The 21,715-nt window shown below is 38.6% G+C and overlaps 1 protein-coding gene across 1 annotated transcript; it reads right to left on the reverse strand.

Moving 5' to 3' along the window:
- STK17A (serine/threonine kinase 17a) lies at positions 1–21,464 on the reverse strand. The gene is made up of 7 exons (XM_015854915.3): positions 21,187–21,464; positions 12,134–12,346; positions 6,190–6,334; positions 2,416–2,542; positions 1,640–1,688; positions 1,341–1,520; positions 1–521 (listed from the first exon to the last, which is right to left on the reverse strand). The coding sequence occupies exons 1-7, from the start codon at positions 21,354–21,356 to the stop codon at positions 188–190; spliced, it is 1,218 nt and encodes a 405-aa protein (XP_015710401.1). The 5' UTR covers positions 21,357–21,464; the 3' UTR covers positions 1–187.
- Between the last annotated feature and the right edge of the window lie 251 nt (positions 21,465–21,715).

Raw genomic sequence — 21,715 nt, forward strand, 5'->3', positions numbered from 1 at the left:
TTTGTTAAATTGCTGCCAGCCACTTGAAATCTTTATTTCTTCCATGAAATAAAAAACTTGGCACATTCTCCTTAGATGCCACCTATCAAAATTTTCTTTTACCTAGAACTTTCATTGCATATCAGAGATTCACTTGGCTAGGATATTTTTGTTTAGTAGAAAACACTGCTATGAAGAAAGGCATAGTTCAATAAATGAATTCTCCTGGTATTTTTTGGAGCAATGGTTCCTCAAACTTAAATCGTTTAGAAATGGCTTTCTGCTCAGTTGCTTTTTCTTTTTCTGACTGCCTACATTGTCCCAGAGTATATGAAGCCACTACAATTAGTTCTTCTGTCATCATTGATTCTTCCTTCTCAGCTTTCTCAACATCTACAGGTTTTTCGGAGGCAGAATTCGCATTTTTCTGGATGACATCACTGCTCTCCCCTCCTGCACTCTTACTCCAAGTCCTGCAAGTAGGTTCATCACTTTGTTCTAACCAGGGGTGCTGGAGACACTCTTCAGCAGTTGCCCGTTCCCTGCAAAAAAACGAAGTGTTTAAAGAAATGTTTCAGTGAACTTGAAGTCTAGTAAGATATTCATACAGTTTTCTTCCAAGGAAAATGAATGTACATGACTGATAGAATTACTAAAAATGTTCTGATAATTACTTTTTACCCCAAAAGACCAACAGTCAAAGATGAACTGTTAATGTTTGAAATAAAGGAGTTCATATTCTTAAATACTGCAGTATACCATATTACTGAGCAACCATCTTTTTCCTTAAATCTATGAAAATCATGCTGTATTTACGTTCAAGTATTTCCATGCCTCCCACCCCCCAAAAAACCCAAAACAACAACAACAACCAAAAAAAACACCAAAAAGCCCCACCCAATTAAACCACCATGATACAGTAGGCAATTTTGGTGGTTGACATGCCATGTGCACAAAAAGTACTACTTCTGTTTTGAGAGCTGGAATTTCCAATTTGCCTTCCCTTAGAAAAGCACACTAATGAACTATGGAAGAGTAAGGTACTCTACTAATAAATCGAAACAGAAGGCTCAAAGCACAGCTCATATAAGAGACACCATCAGGGCACACATATTGAAAGCCAGAATACTGTACCACACTATGCTGCATTTACAATCTTCTGAAATTTTCAGTTCTAACAGCTGTAGTTGGATACATTCAGAACACACAAGTCAGGAGGGAAATGGAAAGCTCTTTTAATATGTATGAAAAGTAATAGTGCCCAAAGTTGCCTCGCACTTGAAAAACAAAAAATTCAAGTATTCACTTTAAAATGTCTATGTTAATTTGCAGGACTGGATTCAGCTGTGTATTTTACTTACTCAGGCTTCTTCACCAGCAAGGTTTTAATGAAATCCACAGCAGACTCTGATATGAGGTCAAAGTCTTCTCCAGAGTAACTTACATTCATTTGAGATATATTTAAGAATGTTTCTTGTTTATCGTCCCCTAAGAAAGGTGATACCCCTGTTAGCATGATATATGCCAGTACTCCAATGCTCCTAAATTGAAAGCAAAAAACACAAAAACAGGGTTTTGTTTGTTTGTTTGTTTTGTCTTGGTTGTTTTCTTTTTAAGCTTTTCAGCAGTGTTATGATGATCATTAATTTGCTCAACTTACCACATATCAGTTGCTGTACTGATTGGGTCATAACTCAGAATTTCAGGAGCTATTCAGGGAAAAAAAAAAAAAAAGAAGTTCCATTTTTTCCTCATACACAGACAAAATACTATACTTACAGAGTGCAAAAGCAGGCATGTGGAAAAATTTCAATAAAAGACGGTCACACTTTAAGTGACTTATAAATAGATACTTATAGTCAAGTGTTTTGAATTATTAGCATCATTGGTTAGTTTCAGGTAAAAAGAAAACTGATTTCTTTTTATTTTAATCTTCAGAAGCAATGATCATCTCTTCACCAATTAAGAATGCTCTGTACAAATCTCCCACTGAGAAATAATTTCAATATCTAGCATTCTATATCACAGCATGAAAACCCATGCCTAGAAAGAATATGCTATACCACTTAAGCTTATTTTAAAGCACATTTTTAAAGCCTGAAATGATTTTACTTTTTAATGAAATGGATACAAAGCCTACCAGGCTAGAATACCATATTCAGTAAGAGTATGTATTTTTCAACCTCTCATCCAAGTAATACTTGTCATCACTGCTTAGATTCGTCTAAAGTACATACTTATTTTCAACACAAGCACAAAATTGTCAGTCACTGCTCTGGTGATTCCAACTTTCACAGCAATATCACGTCTAATAACTTGATCTTCTGACACCATAACTACACAGCCAGTTTGGCATTCATCAAATTTTGAGAAAATTTTCCATTGTTGATGTACCCTCCTCCTCAAAGCTACACTGATGTCATAGTAACAACTTACCTACATATTCTGGAGTTCCCATAATTTCCCTTAATTCCTCACTGTTCTTCACAATCCTGGAAAGGCCAAAATCCACTATCTTTATGTCTCCCAGTGGAGACTTACTTGTTAGTAGAATGTTTTGTGGCTGAAAAGCAAAGCAAGTAGATGTTCAAGATCACAAAAATCTTATATCTACAACACCTTAAAATTGCATAATTATTTTAGAATAACAATATGTTGTACCCTGGAGTTTTGTTTTTTATTTTTTAAAGAAAGGTGAACTTGAAGAGAGAAACTGGCTCAACACAGTGGCAGGATTTTCAGTTAAGAACTGAAAATTAAGCATCTACCTTTCTTAGCTTAGAACTCATACAACAGACATGCCAGTAGCTACCATTTAGCAAAAGGACATGAAGATCTCCACATTTGTGCCTTTAGTCCTTCATACCACCTTTCTCCTTGCTTCATACCACCTTGCTCCTTCCAATGTTCCCTCCCTGTTACTTAGTGTAAGATATTTCCTGTTCATGTTTTTTAAATGTTTATGAAACTTTTTTTGACTATACCTGTTTAAAGAAAATCTGACACAACTGACCTCAATCTTGTTCAAAGGACTAACAACTGTATTGCAGAATACCAACTCAAGAACAGTTAAAAAATCAAAAACAAAACAAAAAAGAAAACCCCAGCAGCCTGAAAAACAGGTTTTTAAGACTTTTGGATAAACTTGTTTGCCCTGTTGTTATTAGATCTTGGCTGTCATTCCTCATCATAAACTCTGCAGTCATTCAGAAGTCCCTTTCCTTCTATTTTGAATGGCAGCTGCTGAGTTTAAAAATATTAAAAAAAAAAAACTAAAAAAAAACCCCCAAACATCTTAAAACTAACTTTAGTCAGTGGGTCTCAGTTTTTTGCAACTGGAGCATATCATTGCCAGATCAAGTCCCTGTCTCCCCAAACTGGGCCAATGATTACACTGTGCTTTATCATTAACTTCTACAAGCAGTAACACTGACAGTTCATGTGATGTACACGCTTCTGGTAAGCTTGACTTCCATGAAAGTGATGAAGGCTTTGTTTATTGAGAACTTGTATTATCACATATTAGTAGTGGTTGAAAAGGGAGGACAAATGTGTATGAACACAGAACACTGAGGGATTCAGTCCAACTGGATTAACACCAACACCTATAGTTTTCTCCTATTCACATTTTTTCATTCCCAAATTGATTGTGATGATGCTATTTCACATTAACGTCTTTCTTCTTGATAACAGAAATAAAACTGTACAAGAACATATCATAATCTTGGCCCAGCTCTTCTTGCTACAAGACCTGAATAAATTCAAGTTTTTTCATTCCTGTAAAGTTAAGCCACATTATTTAAAAGGAACTCCAGAACATCTATCTATTTTCTGTTTGTAAATGTATGCATTAACAACAGCTTATTTTTGGTTATAAACTAGGATCTGGTGGCCATATAAAGGATACTGGAGTTGTATATTTACCATATTCACATTTTGTACTCTGCATCTGTATTAGAAAAGCAAACATCTGAGGAAAAAAAAAAAAAAAAAAGTGGCCATGCCTCCCTAATTAGCCTCTCAGATGTTCTTCTTAGTAAGAAATTTAGTTCTGTTCTGAAGAAGCAAAGAGAACACATGAGAAAAGCACTTGCTCTCTATATTTAAATGAGGAAAAGTTTTTAATGACAAGAAATTGTCTACAGTTCAAACAGACTCATAACCCTAAATCTATTTGTACTGAAATAACACCAGTTTTCTTCTTTTAAGGAACGACTTCAAATCGTTCAATGAAACAAATCGTTCAAATGAAACAACAGTTCAAACCCAGCTTAAATCCTGGAGATGCTGTAGCATTAGAACTACTATCACTTCCAGCTCAACAATCAATTACTCTCATACTTAAAGAAAAGGAAGATAATTTTATTACATCTATAAAGTGATTTCTCTATCTTATTTGTTTAACATACTGCTGTAATATATCTGGGATTGACAGTACATTGTACTCCTGCAAAGAGCAGAGATACCCACCTAGGCTAGAGTCTCCCCTAGTAGCCATTTTGCAGAGGTCCTTGCACTCTTACTATCAAGCAGTAATGACATGGCTAATGTAAACTGGCAGATTATAAGCCTTCCTCCCTACTGCAGAGAGGCTTAAAGGTTCCAGTTAAGATCCTTGTATGATGTATACTGAATGAAAAGACTAAATGGACCACTTTACAAGATTGGTATGTAGACAGAGTTCACATTATATGGTCACGTATGTCCACCCTAATGCCACATTAGCACCACTAGAAACATGTACCTCAGGAAAGATGATAAAAAGAAAATGAGGCATACTTTCAGCATCAGAACCTTGGCCTTTAGGAATCTGAGACATTAGTTGTGCCTTTAGCATCATGTACAAGTAACACCAGTGAAAAGCATAATTTGTTATTGCAAACGTTGGCCAAACTTATATTCCTCATTAAGTTAGATTAAACTTCTGTCACATGAAAGGGAGCACAGCTCTGTTGATGTTCTGAACTTCAGCGGAAAGGACAAAAGACAATGCATACAAAGATCTGTTCACTTCTAGCAATTTAGGTAAGTTACACAGATCATTTATTGTAAGCGCACTTAGTAAAATGGATACCCTTAAAACCTACCTTGCAAGTAGGTTTTGAAGTTTTGTAAACTGATGATATAATGACAAAATCCATATATTGCAATTTTTCCATTATTCTAGAAGTCTCTATCAGAGTTTGGCCATAATATTTCTTGTAAATTTAGTTGCCTTTTAAAAGAATATGACTAAGGATGCATAATTAAGGTTATCTCTTTAAGCTAAACATCTCACTGTAACCTGTAAAATTAATGAAGTTAACCATCTAATTCTACATAGAACAAATGATATGATTCTTTTGCAGTATATTCTTAAATGAAGAATTTTTTTTCATGAAACCCTTGAGTACTATATTAAATTTTAGCAGGTAGTTGACAGAAATTTTACTGTCTGTTTCTACACATCTGTGCAGAGAAAACTGTACCCCAAGATTCCTGAAAATGGGAAGTACCCAAGGTATTACAGGAACAAACTGGTAAAATAGGCTGATTGAAATGTTCTGACTACATTGTGTGTAAAAATAGTTAAGCAGGCTGATCAGTATACCCTAAGAAAAGGTTTAAGGTCTCAAATACCTTTAAGAAAAGGAGAATTTGCTTGGGGGTTTACTTTTTATGGTGAATGTATTCAAGTACAAATAAATAAATGTAACACTCACTAAAGAACAGACATAACAGGTTGGCAGTTCATGATTTTCTGTTAAATATAACTATGTATAGCTTGACACAGGAACCTACTGGTAGCTTTGGACAAAAATGCAATGAAGCATAAATAAGGATTCTAGCAACAGAAGACAGACACATATAGTGCCTTACTACTTAGTAAATAATAGAGGAATTAGACATGTAGGAGAATTAGAAGATTTTAACATAAGATACTTTTAATACTGGCTTGCTTAGAAAAGTTAGTTCAGCCTCAAAATAAAACTGCTTTATTTCACAAGAACACGTGAATGAAAGCTGTATAAAATTAATTTTAGCATACTACAAATGGAAAGCAATTTTCTGTATCCCCAGGTTACAACTTGCATCTTAACTATATGTAATACTCTGGATTTCTTATGACAAAGAAACCCATTTCTCACGATAAAATTGTGTTCTTTTTACGATGTGACCAGTAAGGAAGCCAGCAGTTTAGAAGTTAGAAAAGTACTGCAACAATTTTACCTTTAAGTCAAGATGAACAACATTGTTTCTGTGCAAGAATGAAACTCCTTCTAAGATCTGCTTCATAAGTTGTTTCACATCTTTCTCTTTGAAGGCCTCCTCTCTTTCAGCAACACACTGGTCAAAGATCTCACCTCCAGCAGCACTACAGAACGGTACGAATGTTATTATTTCAAAAACTAAGCTAAAGAACCCATTTTATTACACTAGCATAAAGAAAGATCAGCAGGTGTATCATCCAGTGGTGATATTCTCAGTTATTAAACATTTTGAAAGTTCTAGTGGGCAAGGAAGACTTCCACTCAGTATGACAGCTTTGAAAAGAAGCAAAGAATAATATTCCCTGACTTAAGTAAAATAGATTCTACAGAAACTGTTGAGACTGTTTTGGAAATATTAGTGACAGTGCCCAAGAGACGAATGCCACATTTGTTTAAGGGCAGTGCTTATCAAAGACATGTCTTTTGCTATTTCTACAAAACTATGTGGAAATTTGGCCAAAGTAAGTTTTCATAAACACAATGCAAAATAGTTCTGCCCCTAACTCTCCTCAAAACACTTCGTTCAAAACTCAGAAAAGCCTAAATATGAAGTCTATAATTGAGTTGTTTGTGAAAAATCTGGTATACAATAAGACATTAAGTCTCTACACAGCTTTCATCTCAAAATATCTTTTAAAATTCTAGTTCCCAGAGCTTGAATCCTTATCTTTTGCTTATATAAGCTTAAATAAATAACAGAAGAAAAATAAGAAAATAACTACAAATGAATAAATGTGTTTCAAGTACTCCAATGCAAAATGCGTGATCATCTCTGTAGCAACAGAAATAAGCATTAACAGAAGCTCCATCTTAGAACAAGAATAGGCGAAACAACATGAGAATGGGGTGAGTTTACATAAGGATTGCTGAAGTACTACTAATCAATGCATAGATGATATTAACTTTTGTGTGAAATACCATAATCAGCTGAGTGATAGATGGTGAAACCCTGTAAGGACAGTTGTCTTCAGTTACCTCACAATGACTTTGTACAAGCATTGATCTTTATTGATACGAAACAACTTCTACACTGGCATGGTCTTTTTTATAATAAAATAAAGTACCTAAGGCCACCCAGAAGAGAAATATTTTCAAACAAGGACCAGACAAGCAAACAAGGCAGTTCTATAAAATGGTGAATCTGGATTACAGACTCTGAGGAAAAAAAAGAAAAAATCATTTAAATATATTCATTTAAAAAAAAATTTTATGAATACTAACTTGGTTGATGTATTCCTTGTGCCTTAAAATGCTTCACGCCTTACATTTTTATTTATGTTTATTTTACCTTCCCAGTTACTCATGTTATTTAGAACTCTCCCTGGAGATTGCCTTGCAAACAAAGTGAATTTGGAAGATGGCTACATCTCAAATGTTTATATAAAGTTTTATATTTCTGTTCATTACATAGGCTAACTGACACAGCAGTATGATTTATTAAACTAAGTTTATTCTTAGTTTATTAAACTAAGATTTTTATTTTTTTCCTTAAAAGAAGAAGCCTATTAAACATTTTCTTAACCCTGTACCAAAGATGATGGAACTAAAGAATGAAAGAAGTTCTCTTGAAGTGAGTGTTAATACTTCACTTCTTGAAAAATACATACTCCTGAGAACATTCAGTACATTTCTTCAGCATATTTTTATTTAATTCAAGAAAAAAGGTAGCTGTATTCGGATGAAATTCAGAAACTAATCACCTTTTTAAAATGGATATGAGATAATTTATTCTAGCATTTTAAATCACATTACTTTTTAAAAAAAGCAATACCACTTGAACTTCAAGATAACTATTAAAAAATGCCTTCTATAATCAATAAATGAAACAAATTCCATTTTAGGAATGTCATAATAGGTTATACTTGGAAGACTGAATCTCTCTGCTGCTTGAAACAAGACAAGCATTGATTCTGCTGTTTCTGTCTAAGTGAAATAGGACTCATTCCCCTTAACATCTGCCAAACAGGGATCACACCTACTTTTTTTTTCTCAAATAAGCTTTAATAAACTCAGATGAGAATCAGCAGAAGGTAGGCCTTATAAGGCCCTGTTTGCTGTATACCTACTTAATACACATATGCTACAGTTAAGTTATGCTAACAAATTAGAATACTAAACACCAAGCTAAACCACAATTACCCGGAATTTTAGCATTACACTTAAATTTTCTTAGAAGTCAAGGCAAGAAGAATTTGAAACAAAAAAAATCCCATTACTGAAATGAAAAGAGAGCATGAGAACACTAGATACAAAAAATACTTTTAATTTTAAACAGTTCTAAGTAATCTGCAGTACTTTTTTAAAGATGATGAACCTAAACAACTTCAGAAGTGAGCCAAACAAACAAAACCTTTAGACATATATATTCACTTCATGACTTAAGAAACATGGCTGTCCTCAGCCAACAGGCAAAAGTATTTTGCTTTAAAAAGAAGTTTCACACAGCAAAAAAAATGTTTTAACACCCAATGTTTCTTTTTTGTTTGTTCTTAAATAAAAACTTCTTACAGACATTTCACTTCATCTCAAAATTGTCACATTGGAACATATAATTAGTGATTCTTTAGAAGAACATGGAAAATTTGTGAACTTCCTCTCTGCAAGACTGTTCTCTGTAGCATTGCTGTGAAGCTACCTTAACTGACTCATTTAAGCAAAACAGTCTGCTGACTGTGAGCCAACTCAGTCACAGCGGTTTGAAAGCACAGTGTCAAAATGAACTCCAAGAAGATTTGCCTACACATTTGTGCCAAATTTTGCAATGCTGCTTAACAATATTTTCAACTTAGCTATTCAGTATTCCCTATCTAGAGGTCAGGAAAAACAAAAACTAATAAACAAAAATAACCCAAAAACCAATAACACAAAAAAACCTGAAGCACAGAAGAGATGAAAACACCTGCAAGCATTTCAAGCACTTCATTGCTATGATTTCAGTATCCATGCAGATCAAGAGTTCTCAGGTGCTTACCATGTACTTTTTTTTTCCTCTCCAAGAATACATCTTTCAATAAGTTTTTGCTTTTAAAATCTTAATTATAAAGTAACTGCTCTGTAAGTTACTGGGTACCCTGACCCTCCTCAACAGACAATTTCCATAGGGGACAAAAAACAAAGAATTGTGTTTAGGACAATGCAATATTTAGGTAAACAAGTCATCTTACTCTGGAAAAATTTAGAAGCACAACTTCATCAAACTCAAGAACTGTTTAGAATACATTATTTCTCTTGTACACCTTCCCCTAGCAAGGTGTAGAAATAAGGTATTATTTATTTCCAAGCTTAAAAGCTGCTGTGACCAGAATCACTCAGAAATACATGTATTTATGACAGTACTGTTGTACCACTAACTTATACATAGTCTCAAGCTAAACCCAAGTGCTTTTAATCACTGAAACCATGCTAATATTTTTTTACTCCTTATCAGAATAACTGAAGAGCTAAAGTCAGTTGAAGTCTAGAACATGAATCATGATTACAACTATACTGACTTTAAATTCAGTGGAGACTGAGCCCCTTCCTTTGAACATTTCCATACACTGTACAAAATTCTACATCCCTCGTCTTTCAAGTGCACTCACAATACATTAACATTTCCTTGGTGAGGTATAGCATTAGATGGCAAGTAAGAGAGCAAATATGCTGAGAATTTTTGAAGTGTAAGACTACCCTAACTTACCAATGTGTCCAAAGACAGGGATAACTGAAAACCCATATTTGATGAGGACATACGAAGCAGAAAAGCATTCATACACATTAAATTGCATAGGCTTTTTTTTTTTTCCCCCCCATTAAATTCTCAGTTCCCAGACAAACACATACTTCCCCTGCTCCTGTGGTCTTTCTGATAAAGGAGCCTAAGAGCTGAATGAAATGCAGAATGCAAAGTATCCAGTAAAGTTTGAGAAGGTTCTCTCCAAAGCCGCACTGTGGATCTGAGATGGCTATTATTCAGTCTTTGTTAACTGTCTAATAGGTAGACATGGTGCAAACATTGGAACAGCACAGTTATCATGACAGTACAGGCAGTAATATTACTCAGGTCCAGTAGGTGGAAAAAGTACTTAATGCAGTGTATTAAATAAAACCCAACCATCTCCTCAAGATGATAAAGGTAACATTCTTCTTGCTTGAAGTATGCAATATGTAAGTCTACTATACACACACACACACATATACATACACACACACACGATTCTGGCAGGTAACTACCCAACTCACATCCTATTATATGTATCCAACAATACCTTCCTAGATTTTGAAGATACACACACAAGTTTGTTTAAAACGTGACCCACTAACAAGCTAACATCTATTCCTTCCATAGATGTATAAGCATATAGTGATGAACACTTATAAAAATTCCTGCTCTGAAGCACTAGATGCACTGTTTTTCTTCCAAAAGAATCAAAAGTCATTATGTTGTACAAAATTATGGAGCACAAATGCTGCAAGAAAAAAAGCAATTTTGAAATCTGAATGTGTGAAGGTTTTCTGGACTCTTAGGTTTTCGCTAAACATCCAGGTTTTTATTAATTCAGTTTTCACTAACATAGAAAAATGTCACTGTTCCATATGGTAATTCCAGGCTTTACATACTACCTCTTCAGACTTTACTATTCAATTTTCTGCAGTTCATTGGCACATAGCCTCAAGAAGTCAGTGTTCGTGTGGATACAGAGTTCTGCCATCCTGCAGTTAAAACTAAATCCTCATTGTTTTCTATTGCTTGGAACTTACATTAACACTTTGTGGTCAATTTTTTTTTTTTTTTAAAAAGCTGATAGTATTTCAAAGACAACCTTCCACGTGATTAAAATTTCTTCCCACAGGCAAAACAGTAACAGCTTACCTCCCTTACAACAGATCCAGCATCAAGAGAGGACACTTCTAAATCTTAGCAGATAAAGTTATTGAGCAAAGATTAAGTATTTTTCTCCTTTCCATAATAAGGATCTGCCACACAGACCAAGAAACTAAGTAGAAACTGAAATGCCCTACTAAAGCTTACAGTCCAGATATGTCCTTTAATCCTTTGCATACAGAATGTCAGAAATCTACTAGCATTCATACCTGTGTTGTTGCAACATGCCTGTGGAACATGCTGACATTAAAGAAGCATCCAGATGTATTTGCTGAAGTCAGTGAAAGTGTTTTTTTCCACAACTCCAACACAGCTATTTATCTCTAACAAGGTATGACTGATGCATATAAAAATAATCATGACGCGAATTACTAAACAACCTACTTAATACTTCATATTAAAAATGTTTTGTAGGAGAACTGAGTTCTAAATGAAAACCAGCAATTTTACATAACAATTATCACAATACCCAACCCTTGTTTTAAGCTTTAAATTCTACTGCCTGTGTTATATCCCTATGGGAACCAGAAATTTAAACTGTATTCTCATTAAGTCTGCATTACCAGTGTTTAAAACATATTTTTTCATCTCCAGTAATGTCAGTCAGACTCTAGAAGCCCTGTTATGCTTTTGTATTCTAATGAAAACTGGAACATTTTATAAATCACTGATGCATAACTGCATAAAACAAAAAATATATTCAAGAAAAAAAAAACAACAAAAAACAACACACAGTCTAATTCCTGAACTTCAAAGGTGCAGCTTCTTTTCATTTCTGAAAAACATCAGATTAGGGCACAAGATTTCTCATCGTCCATTTCTGTTATCAGAAAAGGGAACAGCTGAACAAACCAAACTGACTTAGCAGGTAGGTCAAGCCACTTCTCAACTATAAAGCCCCACTGTTACTCTCACAGTTATTTTAAATCAGAACACAGTCTTAACTGAGCTGCTCAACAGCAAAAAGCATTTGCCTAACTCTTTTTTATTTTAAACAAATACTGCAGAAGATTATTCAGAAATTATTACTAGTACTTACTATTCCAGGACTAAAATCATCTCCGTTGCAGTTTCATAAACTTCATGCAGGTTAATGACCCAAAGATTGCATTGTGTCAGTTCAAGGACTGCAATTTCATGTATTATTTCCATCCGACAGTCTTGTCCCTTTCTTCTTTTTCTCATGAATTTTGCTGCAAATTCTCTTTCAGTGTCTTTCTGGATACATTTCTTCACCACTGCAAATTTTCCTCTGAAATTAAAGAATGTGAAGTTAGAACCAAGTCCCTTATTGACAACTTTAGTATAACCCTCACAAATTAATATTTCAGAAAACCTGAACTAAATCACTCTTAAGGGACATGTTTACCATGTGCTCTAAAGTTAGAAAGATGCCTTGCTCACTGATAGCCTCTGCTCTAAAGAGTTAAAGTTACATTTCAGATTGTGATGTTCTTATCTCCAATATTAATACGGATTTCAAAAAAGAAAACTACAACAGCAACGTATTTGAACAAAGTTCAAGTAACTTCAAATCTTCAAACATATAATAGAAATGAACTGTACTTGTTAGGAAGATTAAGATATCTCCGAGCCTTTCATAAAAAGCTAGTAAAATGGTGCACAAGCAATAAAACTGCTTTTTGTGACTATACTTGAGCAAACTAATTGTCCAGTTACTATATTTACCACTATATTCAAGGCAACAGTGGACAGTATCGTCATTGAATAAGTGCTCAAGATCCCACTCTATTTATGCTATGGAATACCCATACTCTGTGTTTTTAAAATATAGCACCTCGTGCTTTCACCATGATGTTTCTGCAATGACAACAGCCATAGTTTTGATTGCTTAACAGTTCTCAAAAATCCCCTATTGTCTCATTGTTTAAGGAATACAAAATATTTCAAAAAGTAAGAAAGCTTGGCCAACCTAAAACTTTCTAACAGTTTTTGCAGCAATGACAGTGTGAATACAAACATACACTCTGCAGAACTGAGTACAGTTAATGAGTATCATTTCTGACAAAACACAGCGGATGAGCTACACTAAGCCAGCAGTCCAGCTAAAAACAAACTACAGCACTTTCAGAAGTCTTCCCCCACAGTGTTTTGGGCTGAACTACCTTCTCTAAACATCCCAAGTCACCTGTTCCACTCAATTCCATTCATGTAGTACTGATATTTAGAATGAAAAGGTCTATGAATTAGAGTATCATCTAACACGATGAAGAATCCTCATCTCTTTAAGTATAGCAATCTTTTAAAATTTTTACCATACTGATATAATGTTAAACAAAGTGATCGTTTTCACTTCCGTGTCAACTTTTTTTTGTATAAACCTGCAGGAATAACTTGGAGAGTCTTTACTCTGTTTCCTTATTTAACTTATTGCAGGGTAGCTGAAACTAACAAAATTAGAGTCCTCATCTTGTTTGGAATACAACTACTTGAGTCTTGCCTTTCCTATGTCACAAGCTGAAATGCACAGAATTAACTAATTCAGCTCATGTCAAACTTTTCACTCTCCCAGCTCCTAACCTAGTGACAGACTACTTTCCATGAAGAGTAACTGTTGAAAGCATTTGTGGTCAACCTGCTCATAACAGAAATTTGTTTCAAAACCACCCAGCTGCAATTAAGTAATAAGCATCCACAAAGTGGATATCTGCTAGTCAGGCTCACTAAAACAATCTAATTTGTAACTACAGATACAGTCACAGTTATTCAGGAATGACATTTTGCATAAGCACCCATTATTTGCAGAACAATGGGTATAAGGAAATAGATCAGAACATACCCATAAGCGAAGGCTGACAAACAGCAAGAATACGCTTTAAAAAAGCTTTGCAAATGCATGAAAATACAATGGGATTTTGTAGCACTAGGAAGGTGTAGTCAAAAGGTCACTATACAATGGTTTAAAGAAAACAGATGTTACTGCAGGGAAGAATAGCCACCCAAAGCCTAACAAACAGCTACACACCTGCTACAGATATAGCAAAAAGCACTGAATGTTTGTAGTGCGTACAGCTTATCAAGAACACTGAAACACTTCAGAGACTATGGATAAGGATAAAGGAACAGAACTTGCTATTAAAGGGTCGTAAAAAAGGTCTTAAAAAAAAAAAAAAAAAGGTATTAAAAAATACCTAGTAGATACACAGATATTTATGCTTTTATACCAAAAATCTAAGCCACTGAGTTCATCCATATCTGTTTTTAAGTAGAATCACTCATGCAGAATTACACAGAACAACCTGATTCATCAGGAACCTTAAAGCCCTTCTGGTTGCAGCTCCTTGTTGAGGGCAGGGAAACCTCCCACCATATCAAGTTGCCCAGGGCCCCATCCAGCCTGGCCTTGAACATCTCTCAACTCACTACCCACTGAACAAAGAATTTCCTCCTAATCTAAAACTCCCATATTTTTAGTTTAAAACCATTCTGCCTTGATCTATTACTACTGGACAACATAAAAAGTCAGTTTCCCCTTCTGATCATAAGCTCCCTTTGAGTATAGGAAGGCTGCAATGAGGTCTCCCTGAAACCTTCTCCAAGAGAAACAAGCCCAGCTCCCTGTGTGTTTCTTCATAATACGTGCTCCAGCCCTCTGATCATATTTTGTGGCTCTCCTCCAGATGTGCTCCAACAGCTCATGTTCTCATGATGGGATCTCAGACCTGGATGCAGTACTCCAAATGGTGCCACACAAAGGCAGAGTGAAGGAGGACAATCATCACCCTTTGCCCTGCTGGCCACCCCTTTCTCTTTTGATGCACTCAAGGATACAACTGGCCTTACACTTTGCAAGAGCACACTGGAGGCTCATGCCAAACTTTCCATTCACCAGAATCCCCCCAAGTTATTCTCCATAGGGCTCCTCACAATGAGTTCTTAACCCGGTCTGCATACATAAATGGGATCGCCCCAATCAACATCTTGGTTCACATCTTGGTCTGCACACCATCCCTTCCTTCCATTGTATCAACTGCACCACTCAGATTGGTGTCTTTGACAGACTTGCTGGGGATGTATTTGAAAGGACAAGGAGAAATCATTTCAAACTAAAAGAGGGGAAATTCAGATTGGATATAAAGAAAAACGATGGTAAGGCACTGGAATAGGTTGCCAAGATCTTTGGAACCCATTTTGGAGATGGCTGGACCAGGTTCTGAACAGCTTGATCTAGCTGTAGGTGTCCCTTTTCATTGCAGGAGAGCTGGACTAGATGGATCTTTAAGGGTCTCTTCCAGCTCAAAAGATTCTGAGTCTATGATTAATCCCACTATTCAGGTCACTCATAAATATGCTGAAGAACATAAGTCCCAAGACTGAACCCAGGGAACAAAAGTCATCACCAGCCACTCCTGGACACAGAGCTACTGACCACAACACTATGGCTGCAATTACCCAACCAATTCCTTAGCCACCAAATAGTCCACCTTTCAAATCCGCATATCTCCAATTTAGAGATAAGGATGTGGCCTGGGACCACATCAAAGTCCTTGCAGAAGTCCAGGTAAATTACATCAATTACACTTCCTCTGTCCACTAATAAAGTCATACCATTGAAGAAGGCCAACGGATTGGTCAAACATGAGCTGCACCTGGTAAAGCCCTGCTGGCTGTTGCAGATCACCGCCTCATCTTGTATGTGCCTTAATATAGCTACCAGGATGATCTGTTCCATGATCTTCCCAGGCTCCGAAGTGTGGCCCACCAGCCTGTAGTTCCCCAAGCGTTACCTTCTTAGCCTCCAAATGCACAGTTTCCTTCTGGAAGAATGCCTTTCTAGTGCAGAGTCAAAAGCTTTAAATTGTAGCACCACTAAAGCAACCAGTAAGAAAAAGCTTACTTATAGAGTACACCCAGAAAGTGTATCTTAAGTGTTTCCTAAGATGCTGCTTTTTGAAATTCCTTTCAAGAAACAGATCTGCTATTAAATTGTGAAAACAATGTTAAATATCAGCAATGTCAGTTTAGATATCTTGAGAGGAGCTACCAGGGAGAATGTTACATTGAAGGAAGAAGTTTTGAGAGGTAATATTTCATGTTTCTCTTTGAAGTTAAAAAGTGACTATCAGTTATCCAAACAAACAAAAATGCTTTTAAGGGTGACTTAAATAGGAAACAAGTTGTTCTCAGTCTTCACAAGAGCCTCAGTAGAGAATTATGATTTAAGATACCATATCTGATCACAAAGAAGCTTAATGCCATATTTCAAGACTGCCAACAGAATTAGCATTATTTTATCTGACACATAGTATGGCTTAAAGGAAAAGCCATGTGTCACAAATCAAATGTCAAATCAGAAAAACAGTAGCATTAATGTCACACCAATTAATTCTGGTTGTCATAGGCTCAGGGAAACAGAGAACTGACCTTACTGTAATAGTTTTAAGACAAGCTAAAAAGCACTGTCACTACAATGTATATTAGCAACTATTTTTAATGTTTATTTTACAGAAAGCTTAGAAAAATTTTCTGAGATCCATAACACTATATGCAATTTATTACATAATTCACATCAAACATTTTCTTCTGGGGTGATTTTTTAATACAATTTTTGTCTTCAAAGAGCCAGGTGAGGGGAGGTTCGATTTCTGATGTTTATGAACATTTCTTCACATAAGTTTGTTCTCAGATGGTGGAATCAGCTACTTGCAAGCCTTGCCTTCACATTCTTACTTCCCCAACTGTTTCACCCAAGCCAACAGCGGCTTCAAAGTGTGACAGCATAAATGTGCATTCTTACTGATATACCCAACTGTACAAGAACCACATATGACTAAGATCTGAACTCCTGAAAGTTACCTGAAAAGTAAGCAAGTTTATGCCAGAAATCTCAGAAAACCAATTCAAGAGCTTGGCCATCTTTCTATTAAACCATAGTAAAAAATGAAGAATATACAAATATTCTGTTTAGTTTCTTCATATGATTTAAATAGTTATGCGTAAGTCTGGGTAGAGTACATGCTTGTTCATTAAAAAACAAAAACAAAAAACATGGAATGAAGAAAATCAACTGAACTGAACATTATATACCTTTACTTGTATGCACTGCACATATTTCACTGAAAGAAGATGGCTTGTTTTAGAGCAGTCACTAAAGAATACTCCTGTGTTCTAGAGAAAAAGCAATGCCAATTGTTCAGGATCTTCTCCAACTTACCTCTAAAACCAGGAGTGTTGTTTTTAGTACAGAAATCATGGCTAACAACACGTGCATAGCTTGTTTTGCATTAAAAGAGTGCATTCCACACCAACAAACTGAAGAATTTATAGCCTAATGGTATTTTGTGTGCAATTATCTAGGGGGTCCCCCATGACATCCTTATAACAAAGCTGAGGTAGTATGGGATAGATGAGTGGACGGTGAAGTGGGTTGAGAATTGGCTGACTGGCAGAGCGCAGAGGGTTGTCTTTGGCACTGCGGTGTCTGGCTGGAGGCCTCTAACTAGCGGCGTGCCCCAGAGGTCTGTACTGGGTCCAGTCTTGTTCAACATCTTCATCAACGACCTTGATGAGGGGATAGTGACCACCCTCAGCAAGTTTGCTGATGACATGAAGTTGGGAGGATTGGCTGACACGCCTGAAGGCTGTGCTGCCATTCAGCAAGACCTGGACAGGCTGGAGAGCTGGGCAGTAAGAAACCGGATGAGGTTTAACAAAAGCAAGTGTAGAGTCTTGCACCTGGGTAGAAATAATTGCATGCACCAGTACAGGCTGGGGGAAGAGCTGCTGGAGAAGAGCTCTGCTGAGAGGGACCTGGGCGTCCTGGTGGACGACAAATTAACCATGAGCCAGCAGTGTGCCCTTGTAGCCAAAAAAGCCAATGGCATACTGGGGTGTATTAAAAAGAGCGTGTCCAGCAGGTTGAAGGAGTTGATCCTCCCCCTCTACTCTGCCCTGGTGAGGCCTCATCTGGAATACTGTGTCCAGTTCTGGGCTCCCCAGTACAAAAAAGACAGGGATCTCTTGAAAAGAGTCCAGCGGAGGACCACAAAGATGGTGAAGGGCCTGGAGCATCTCCCTATGAGGAGAGACTTAGGGAACTGGGTGTGTTTAGCCTTGAAAAAAGAAGGCTGAGAGGGGACTTGATCCAGATTTATAAATACCTGAGGTGTGGGAGCCATAGTGGTGAGTCTGGTCTCTTTTCAGTAGTGCGTGGGGATAGGACTAGGGGTAATGGGATGGAAGTACAGCATAAGAAGTTCCGCATGAATGTGCGGAAGAACTTTACAGTGAGGGTGACGGAGCACTGGAACAGGCTGCCCAGGGAGGTGGTGGAGTCTCCTTCTCTGGAGATATTTAAGACCCGCCTGGATGCCTACCTGTGTGACATGGTGTAGGGAGCCTGCTTTGGCAGGGGGGTTGGACTCAATGATCTCTAGAGGTCCCTTCCAACCCCTACAATTCTGTGATTCTGGGTATTTTGTTGAGGAAAAGGAGCAAAACAATGGAATATAATTATACTGGACATTTCAAAGAAGATTTAGGTAACATGAATCAGTGACAAGAAATTTTGATTGAGGCTGTATTTCTGGAATATGGAGCTCAGACATCCAGAGGGTGTATTGTGTGCATACTCAGAAACATGCGTCAAGGCTGTCACCACAAAATAATTAAAATATTGTTCCTGATTTTACAGTAAAACTATGCAGTGTAAAGGTCAAACAACTGTTGCCTTTTCCTACACAAAAGACACGATACTTTGGATAAGCTCATCTCAAATCAGTACTGTTGAAGTCGTTTAAGAGCATGCTGAACAGAAGTGGCACCCTTACAAAATTAAGTAAAGAAAGTTCAACATTAAACATCAAGAGGTGTCAAATGAAAATGTTATCTGTAAACAATTCTGATTTGGGGACAATAAAATTAATATGGCTGAAGACTAAGCCAAATGTCAGCTTAGGCAACTTAAGTTTCCCATCCAGAGTACCCATGCTTTTGCTATTTCCCCTGAATTAACTGCTAGAAAAAGCAGGTTCTTATTTGGGTATACTTGCAAAGGCCTGTTCAGCATCCAAGCCAGGCCTGTTTGAGTACATAAGCCTTACATCCCCAAAGCCTTTCCCCCCCCCCCCCCCCCCCCCCAAAGCAGAAATAACAAAGCCTGGTTTCCTGTAGTCTTGTACCAAAGTTGTTCCAGTGACATCACAAAGCAGCTTCCTCCCCTGGTAGCCTGCGGTTCTTCCAGCAGCGTTTGTCCAGGACAGACACTCCTAAAAGCCACTGGGACCTGCATCTCTCCTCCCCATTTTCTGATCACCACATGACCCCAGCTGTGTGCCTGTGCTCCTGGCCCCTGCCAACCTCCTGCACAGGCAGGAACGGGAAGCAGAGCACAAGACTCTTTCAGCAGACCCACACTGACACTCGGGCTGGAAGCCAGCGAGCAAAGTGTCCGGACAAGTTCATACACTCAGCGGTTGGGCCGCATCTGCTGCCTGCTCTCTCCTTCAAACCCAATGTATACAGTTCACATTCTCTTCAGAATTCCCACCTCAAGTTCAGCTTTTAAGCACTTCCCTAGGTCTAGGAAAAGAGATGAACACAGAGTGTATGAACTTTCTTTTCATAGCTGTTTCCTGAGCAAATTCAGCTGCCAAATAAACGAGCTCTGTGAGCAAAGACTGCCTTTTGTCTTAGACAAAACCTCCTCCTATTTGGTTGCTAATTTGTCCAAGCCCTTTGCAAAGACAGACCTACTCAAAAGTAAATGTTTGCACACTCTGTAAGCAGATAGAAGCAAAACAATTTCTGCTAAGTGTATGTTATCAAAAAAATGCCATACAAAGAGACAGCTTCAAGTATCAGAGTGACTTTCTATGTGCCTTTTTAGTTTGCCACAACAGATTAGCAAAAATTTCTTTTTAATGGAAGTATTCTTCACACGTGTGAAGTAGTCACTTGTTTTCAGACAAGCCTAGCAAAAAAGATATTTGAAACTGAAGGAAAAGCAAACACATACACTCACAGACACACTCATAAGTACAGACTTCTGTACTGGAAGGGGAGATGAAAACCTTTGTGGAGGCAATGAGAGAAGGCAGTTGGAACTGAAACACATTCTGCTACTGCACAAAGGCAATGCCACCCTTAGAACAGACACATAACTCATCATGACACAACTACAGGTGCAGAATCACAGCCATTACATAAGGATCACCTTTAAGTATAGCTCTGGCCACTGATGACCCGACACAAACAGACATCCGCCGCTGTTGACCACACAAACACCTGAGAACTCTGCGTTGAGGGTTTGCTGTTTGCATCCTTGTTCACGGCGCAGAAGCAGTCACTCCAGTTCTGCCTGTGTGTGCTAGAAGGAGCCCTCACCAATTTTTCAATTAGTACAACAGCTACGCAGCTCCCAGCGCAAGATTTTACTTCAGGGCAGAGCGGTAGAGCTTCTGAAAGCCGCTGAGCTCTGAATTTAAGCCACGGAACCGAGCTCAGCCTTCTCCTTTGCCGCTTACCTGCCGTGTCTCCACTGGGCTGCGGGGCTGAAAAGCACTGCTCGTGGGTACTGCAGCTGCTGAACACTAAGCCAGCAGGGCGGCGTGCCACTGACGGCCCCACCACACAGCTGAGCGCCTCGCAAAGAACGCAGAAAGACAGCTCATCTTGCAGCACATGCTGCGGTATATCACTTAATTTTCGCGACTGGAAAACTCGTCAGACGAATCATGTCTAAGCAAGAGTGCTGCCATTATTTTTTCCGGCAGAGAGACAGTTTCAGATAGAATCACCGGCCTAGCAGTGCAGACCCCCGGGGTACAGATATCGAACCTACCCACCCCGAGCCAATGTGCCACCATTTCGCTATTCTACCCACCAACGGCCCCAGGGCTGCTCTCACACCGCGATGTTTTAACGAACCGTTCCGTTCCTTGAGAAGCTCTCCATCAGGTGACCCTCAGGCACACCCCGGCGGCCAAGTTTGTCCCGGACCGCTTCCTCTCCACCCCGGTGCCAGAGACGGCCCCGGTGCCCGGAGTCGGCTCCAAGCGGGGCTTAGCGCGCTGCAGCTGCCCTCACAGCTCCCCGGGACCACCCCATGCAAGGACGCGGCCGCACACCCACCTGCCGAGTTCCCTGCCGGGGCTGAGGCTGTAGCGCTGCTGGAAGGGCTCGGTGCGGATAGGAGTACGGATCTCTGTCAGCAAACCGCCTCGCCTTCGGCCCCGGCCAGCAGCAGGCTGAGGCGGGCACTCGTGGGAGCAGTTGGGCGGCGGCTTCTCCTCGGGGCTCATAGCTTCCCTCCGTGACGGCAGGACGCCTCTACCCACCACACTACGCCCCGACTCAAGGCGGCTCCCACCCACTCAACAGCCCTCAAAGGAAAGAGGAACTCAGAACGCACGGAACACCGCGGCCGGCAGAGGGGAGTGGCTACGGAGCCCCGCCTCTCCACCCTCACCTTGGCGGGCGGGGGGAGGGGAGCGCGGGGCGGCAAGGCGGTGAGGTAGCGCCACCTGCCGATGGCGGACCTGGTGAGCGCGGCTGGAACGGGTACCTCATGAGTACCCTGAGGGAGCTGTGGGGAAGAAGGGCTAAGGCCTGAGGTAAAACCGTGGGAGCTGGCCGGGAAGCGCCAGCCTGTGGAGAAACG

This window comes from Coturnix japonica, chromosome 2, assembly GCF_054131305.1.
Source record: "Coturnix japonica strain WE chromosome 2, WE-NBRP24, whole genome shotgun sequence".
In the NCBI taxonomy this organism is placed as follows: Eukaryota; Metazoa; Chordata; class Aves; order Galliformes; family Phasianidae; genus Coturnix; species Coturnix japonica.

What these genes read in the sequence shown, in the direction of transcription:
- STK17A (XM_015854915.3), bottom strand. Translation starts at nt 21,356, where the DNA reads ATGAGCCCCGAGGAGAAGCCGCCGCCCAACTGCTCCCACGAGTGCCCG. An exon ending in TTGTTCATCTTGACTTAAAG is followed by an intron (nt 2,543 to 6,189) that starts GTAAAATTGTTG and finishes TTTGCTTTTCAG; the next exon opens with CCACAAAACATTCTACTAAC. An exon ending in TTGCTGGTGAAGAAGCCTGA is followed by an intron (nt 522 to 1,340) that starts GTAAGTAAAATA and finishes GTTTTTTTGCAG; the next exon opens with GGAACGGGCAACTGCTGAAG.